We start from the raw sequence: 6794 nt of genomic DNA, 5'->3' as shown, positions 1-6794 counted from the left end.
GGGACTGAGTGGAGCTCTCAGCTGTCTCGCTCAACCCACTACTCTCTCTCTCTCTCTCTCACACACACACACACACACAGAGCAAGCATGGTGCACCAGCTGACTCATGCACACACACACACACACACACACACACACACACACACTGTCCCTTCAATCACAACGGGGCTTAAAGGGCCACACACACACACACAGTGGCCTTTATTTTCGGGTCACACATGCCTTCACACAATCAACAATCCAAACTCTGCCAACCTATACCAACACACGTGGGGAGCACGCACGCACACACACACACACACACACACACACACACACACACACTGACAAAGGGTAGGAGTGTGTCGGGGGAAATGTGCTTGTCGATGCAAATTTGTGCAGCGAGACAGAAAGAGACGCTGAAATAAGACAAGAGGGTATAGTGTTATCTTTAACAGGGTTTTATAGGAAAATATGAGTGAATGAATCTCAAAATACATCAGCAGACCAACAGGAAGAAATGACTAAGGGCGTGGTCACACCCTGGTTGCCATGGGAACATGACTCTGCTCAACTCTTACAGCTCAAGTTCACCGACATCAAAGCACTCGCGGCGATGAAGGCCGACTGTTGCATCATCTCATGTGTCTCCGACAAAACGCTGCACCTGAACACATCGCAAAGCCAACAGTCTAACAAGCTGCTGCGCCACCACCCAGCCTGTCTGCTCTACCGAAATCCGACAGGCTGACAGTAGCAGCAGAGGACCGGGGGAGAGGCCAAAGAGGTCGGTGCCCTCGATCCATATTAACACAGCTCAGAAGGGACAGAAGGAAACAAGTCAACGCAAAAGTACTGCAAGATAAAACAAAGGAACACAAACAAAACACAAATTCTCGCCATGACCCTTAGGGGGCTCCATACTAATTATCAGTGGTTGTTCGATTAAATACATAGGACATAAACCAGCAGATGAAAGGGTGAGATTAAAATAAAACTTTTGGGGTCAAGCCTGTGCTTCACCTCACGGTTCCTTGACTGACTTCCACATTGTCTTAAGTGTCACAGTGAGCAAAGAAGGGAAACGATAAAGCCAAAGTGGGGAGATAAAATGCTCAATGATGTGTGGATGAGATGTCATGTATGTTCATAATAAGAGCAGGCTGTGAGCAGACATGGGGGGATTTCTGTTGCTTTTCTATTTATAGTCTGACCCACTGGGATATTTACTGGTTGTATAGCAACCGTGACTGAAGACAGCAGGTCTGTTTAACTGGATTACTGAATGCAGACAGGCTAATCAATACTTAAAGGGCTTGGAGGGCGGTCCCTTTGTTTGATTCACCTCACCAGATTTAAAAAGCATGACCAGAAGTGAAAGGAATGGATTAAACACGGATTTGAATCTGTGTCCTACTATGTTAGCGTGCCCAGCTAACTAGCTTTTCCCTAGAGTAGTAACCTAGGTTTTTATCTCCAAAGGCAAGAGGCAGCTTCACCTGTTCAGGACGGGAACATCCAGCCTGAGGAGGGAAGTCATCACACAGAGACACAACAAAAGCTACAGAAACACACAAGCAATGCTGCTGTTTTCTACATGGATCAGCTGTTATATAATATCTATAATGACGTCATCATATGCATACTTAAGACCCTTTTACAGGGTTCTGGTGTTAAAGTAAGTCAGCTGGAAACATTTAAAAGCCAGTTGAGAATGGAGGTGTCAACGGTTCTGTGAGTTTCTGTGCATTTATATTTATTCTTATACACTTTTTCTTCATATATTACTGCACCCTGGATGCAGTTACCCTGTGCAATTGTCTTTCTTGGTCATTTGTAGTCTTTATTAGCAGTAGCATTTCTATTTTGTCTTGGTTTGTACTGTTTCTATTTCATAATCTATCCCTCAAACACTGCTGTAAGTGAACTTTACTCACTGAGGGATCGATAGAGCCATAGCTTATTTTCAGGGTTAGCAATAACTAACAATAATCAGCTAATCTGTCAGTGACTGGACGCCATTTCAGGCAAAATTTGCAGTAATGAGAAGTTCAAGAACGTATTGCAAATTCTGAGTAGTAGTTAGATATGTCGTTAGCAGATGGTTAAAGTTGTATCTCAGTGGCACTGCCGGCATCTCAACAGCGTTTTCCATCATATCAATTAGAGGTTATCGATCCTATAAATGTTCCTCTCTGGAGAGGCTGATGTAATCGAATTTCCCCTCACATGACTCCAGAGCTGATGGAAGATGCTCGAAGGAAAGAAAGAAAGAAACATACAACTCTGACAATCACTTTTATGTGTTTATGTGCAATGTAGGGTTTGTCAGACTCACAGACAGGGGTTTTTCAATGCTTGAGAGCCTTTTAAATGTGTTAAAGACAAGAAAAAAACAATCATCCCATCATGCACCCATCTTTGGTGTTCATGATAGGTATGTTTCTCTGCTGTCCAAAGAGATATCACAGCTTTTTGGCGCAGACGAACGGCTTTAAGTAGTCGCAAGGCTGATCGTCAAATTTCTTCTCACCTGTAAAAAGACAGAGGGACTTATTTAGAGATAAATTGATAATAAATCATGTATCAATGCATTTAATAAGGCCAAGTATATGTAAATGTAATGATTCAATCACGACTGGTCTTGTTGTACAATAGACTGAAAGGTATTGAGAGCAACCGGATCAACACGCGTCCTGAGTGATCCGATCACAAGAGGACAGCTTCAAGCTCTTCAATTCACGGCTGAGCTCACTTACGCACTAGTTCTATGTTATATACGTTCTGACACAACAAAAGAAATATCTTTATGTAGAACAATTGCCGAACTAAAAAAAGACGTGTCTCAAACTATACATAAATTTACCTCCAAAGTTCATCAACAGACAGTCAGCATTTGCAAGATTATCAGGCTGTCCTGGAGACCAGTAGTTGAAACTAAAGGCTGTACCATCGCTCCAGAACCAGGTACCCTCCTAGAAGATTAGAGTACAATCAACATAATACAATAGACAGTATGTTTTTTTTTTGTATATCTACTTTTAGATTTAGTATAATCAGTAATATACCTGCGTTGCATCGTAGCCTCCAAGCCATGCGAGGGGATACGTGAGAGTCTGCCTCAGTAGCATACTCTGAATCACGTGCTGCTCATCAAAGCAGTGCACTGATGCAAGGTTTCCACCCCAAGTCTGACATTGTTTCTACACAAGGACAGAAAGAGGTGCCACACAAATGATTAATTACATATCAAGTCATACAAAGACACCAAATTGAAGAATATGCCAAAATCCAAACCATCCCGATTACCTCAGCATTAGCCCACGTCATGGGAGTTGGAACGTAGAGGAAACAGCGATCATTGTAACTAATCCAACCTTCAGGACAAGATGTCGGCACCTCTACTATGCCGCTGTAGCCTGTAAACAAATTTAGAAAAGAGCTGAACATGGGAGGCATCGAAGCAGGTTTAATTAAAGGTAGGTGGGTCTCAGCTTCTGGACCCTCGTACAGTAAAAAAAAGTAAAGCACCCGTCCTCCTGATAAATCCTGAGCTCCATCAGAGCAGTCTAAAAAGCTGTAGCTTTTAGATTTGCTGCTTCAGTGTGCCACGATATTTGCTGAAGTGACATTACTGCACACATGGAAATGTTTAAAATGACTGAAATCTATGTAGGAATATCTTAAAATCAGAGTAAAGCGCCCTTTAAATAGCAGGAAATATATTGCGCCTTGGACTTAGGACCAGGCTTTTGTTGGTCACTTTCTGCTGCTTCCTCTGCAGCCACAACAGGCTTTGTTCTACTTGTTCTAAATATTACAGATGATAACACACTTTAATGAACTTTAAAACAGCTTAAAAAGCATAACATAAAATTATTGAGTCAATTTGCAGAATGGATTTTTGTAAAAATATGAACAAAAAAAAACAACTCACCTTCTGGTCCTGACGTTAAACCAGTTTCTTCTTCTGGAACAGCTGGAGGTTTGACACAAAACCAAGTGACTCATTTCATCTGCTGTTATCTCTCTACGTACACAATAATAGCACACAAACTATGGTCATACTCTTTTCAGTGAAGAAGAGAATGAGATTTTTTTTAGGAATTATTGATTGTTAAAGGTACAGTTCACCCTCCACAATGTAGATGGGAAGTCTGGTGAAGTTTCGTAGTCCAAAAAACATTTCTGTGGCCTCACCTCAACGTTGGACAAGCTGTATGGAGCTATGTTATGTTTATTCAGTTATTCAGTAAAACAAGTCCCCATCTACTTCAGGAGAATGCTGCAACTGTGTTTTGCTGTGAAGCTCCAGAAATGTTTGGTGGACTACGAAACTTCACCTGACTTTCCATCAGCATTAGGGTGAGCGGATAATGACTGAAATTTTATTCCTGGGTGAACTTTTCCTTTAAAGTCTTACTGCAAAGACAGATACATATTATCTGAGGTTATTGTACTCACCAGCAGCTCTGGTCAGAGCCAACATGGCACAGATAAGTAGAGACACAGTCAGCATCTTCATGGTCGAGGTGATACAGATGGTCAAAATGATGACTATCTTCAATAAAAAGAAACAGACGTGTTGTTATAGTTTTGATTTGAGGAGAGGGTGAGTGGTTGTGAGAGGAAGGAGAGAGGACAGAGCAGAAGAGCAGGAGGTAAAACAACCTTGTGGAGGATTATCTTGTAGCCTTCCTCTGTGGAAAAATACCAGCTCTTATATACAGTTACTTATGTAACTTTTTTTTCACATAAAAACCTTGACTTACCCCCAGGTTATCTGTAAAGGCTTATCAGAGTATTTGTTTCATCAAATGGCATCACTTCCCGCTCTTGTTTGCATTAAAGGCTGACCAAAGTTTAAGCAAAGACACAGGCTTCAGGCGAGCAGTCCACCAAAATCTGTTTCAACACAGTGGCTGAATCTTTGCTCATATCAGATCTGCAGGGCCTGGTTTTCAAAAGGAAGAAGAACGTGTGGAATAAAAGAAGATATCTCTGGTTTTATTCTAAAGCTTGTGATCATTTGTTTTTTTAATTGTCCATAATCAGTTATTATAACAGTGCAACGCAAGACCAGTAAACCTGCACAGCAAAAGGTCGACACACCAAATAGTAAGATATTCTGACATTCATGGACATTTTGCTTAGTTTTTAACTTTTCACTCAAATTGTTAAGCTCATAATGAAAGAAATCGTTTTGTATTCGAAACAAAGAAAATAAACAATTTTGCTGCGTTACCTGTCAATCATTAGAGGAAAATCCTATCTCTTCTTAAACAAACTGACCTCAAAGGACAACACAATTTCATACTGTTTTACTTTGTTTATATGTGGCGGACCCTGCCACCTTTCTAGCTTCAAACAGTGTTCTGGGATCTTATTTTCCTCTGAGAGATTGTTTATTCAGTTATGGAACAAAATAAACATTTCTGAGTTTGTATCATTGACCTCATTTATATTGTAAATATTAAAATTCAAGCTTCATTTTTTTTTTCTAGAAAACTACGTAATGCTTCTTTAAATTCTAACGTGAAATTAACTAATATCAAATGTGAACTGGACATTTTTACCTTCCAAGATTTTTTATAAATATACATATTTTATATATATACACACACATACATATTATATAGGCTAAAGTCTTTATAATGACGAATTTCCAGTGTAATATTTCATTAAGTTTATAACAAACTGCGACTTTCTCAAGTTAGAAAATTATCTTTTAAATTGACAAACATCATATGTGTGATTAAAAGCACAATTTAATAAAATAATTTAATTAATTAAATGAGGGAAACCGGAAGGGGCGTGGCTTCAACTCTCTAGCCTTCTAACGATCGTGCTTTTACTCTGAAGGCTGGACACAGCAGCCGGAAGTCGTTACGACTGTGTGCGTCCGGAATTTCCTTCCTGACAACAGCCCGAAGATGAACTCGAGCACAACAAAGCTGCAAGATACACACAAATAACGGAAGGTAGGCAACAAAAACGATGTTGTAACAACACAAAGTTAACCGGAAACTCTATTTAGTGCGTGTTTGTTGACATACGGACCTGAAGACGAGCGTTAGCGGCTGCTAGCAAGAGCACGAGAAACTAGTGTAGCCATTTTAGCTCTGTTTGTCTTGCGAGCGGTTCGTAGCAAATGTTTTAAAATGAAATACAGACTATTTTGTGTTGGTATTTCAGTGTGATCTATATCTGTAGATCTATTGCCAACCTTGACGTCAGTGATGGTGTGAGTCGTGCCACACAGCGACGCCAACCTAAACCGTTAGCATGATCTGTAAACATTAACCTACCCACCATTCATTACAGTTTGCTAGCAACAAATGCTACTGTCCAGGATTTATCACTCAAACTGTGTCAGAGAAGTGTTGTGATATACACTACTCTAAATTAGTTGGGTGCATGTGCATGAATATGCAATAAAAGTCAAATGACATGTGTTGCATTATTTTTTTTGGGGGGGGACCCAAAATAATCACAAAATAAAACTTCACATAGGCCACAGGACAAACAATCAAGTGAATCATTGAAATATCCCAATATGCCTAACTCATTTTGAGAAGTGTGCATGTGCCGACAGTAAGAAAATGTATATTATTGGCTATATATATATCTATCTGTGACATTACAGCTGATAAATGGAGTCAATAACATGAAGCCAAATTGCCTTCATTGACTTAACAAGCGCTGCACATACACACGCAGATACGTAAAATACAAAAATCTAAAATATTCTTATCTTATTGGTATCAGCCATGAGAAGCAGGTAATTATTGTTTGGCTTTTGGAAGGGTAAGTGG

General features: G+C 40.0%; 1 protein-coding gene across 1 annotated transcript; it reads right to left on the bottom strand.

Annotated features, from left to right (window-relative positions):
* Window positions 1-2272: 2272 nt before the first annotated feature.
* LOC141004116 (type-2 ice-structuring protein-like) lies at window positions 2273-4675 on the bottom strand. The gene is made up of 6 exons (XM_073475612.1): window positions 4444-4675; window positions 3917-3958; window positions 3289-3398; window positions 3048-3182; window positions 2846-2954; window positions 2273-2512 (listed from the first exon to the last, which is right to left on the bottom strand). The coding sequence occupies exons 1-6, from the start codon at window positions 4502-4504 to the stop codon at window positions 2445-2447; spliced, it is 525 nt and encodes a 174-aa protein (XP_073331713.1). The 5' UTR covers window positions 4505-4675; the 3' UTR covers window positions 2273-2444.
* Between the last annotated feature and the right edge of the window lie 2119 nt (window positions 4676-6794).

The sequence above is a fragment of the Pagrus major genome, chromosome 10 (assembly GCF_040436345.1).
Source record: "Pagrus major chromosome 10, Pma_NU_1.0".
NCBI classification, from domain to species: Eukaryota; Metazoa; Chordata; class Actinopteri; order Spariformes; family Sparidae; genus Pagrus; species Pagrus major.
The sequence above is the reverse complement of the archived record's forward strand: the minus strand, read 5'-3'. Positions and strand labels throughout refer to the sequence as shown.

Bases quoted from the DNA above. Each gene is read 5' to 3' on its own strand.
- LOC141004116 (XM_073475612.1), bottom strand. From the start codon at position 4,504: ATGAAGATGCTGACTGTGTCTCTACTTATCTGTGCCATGTTGGCTCTG. The intron at 3,399-3,916 runs GTGAGTTGTTTT...ATTTGTTTACAG, and splicing joins TTTAACGTCAGGACCAGAAG to GCTACAGCGGCATAGTAGAG. The intron at 2,513-2,845 runs GTAAATTTATGT...GTCTTTTTACAG, and splicing joins TCTGTTGATGAACTTTGGAG to GTGAGAAGAAATTTGACGAT.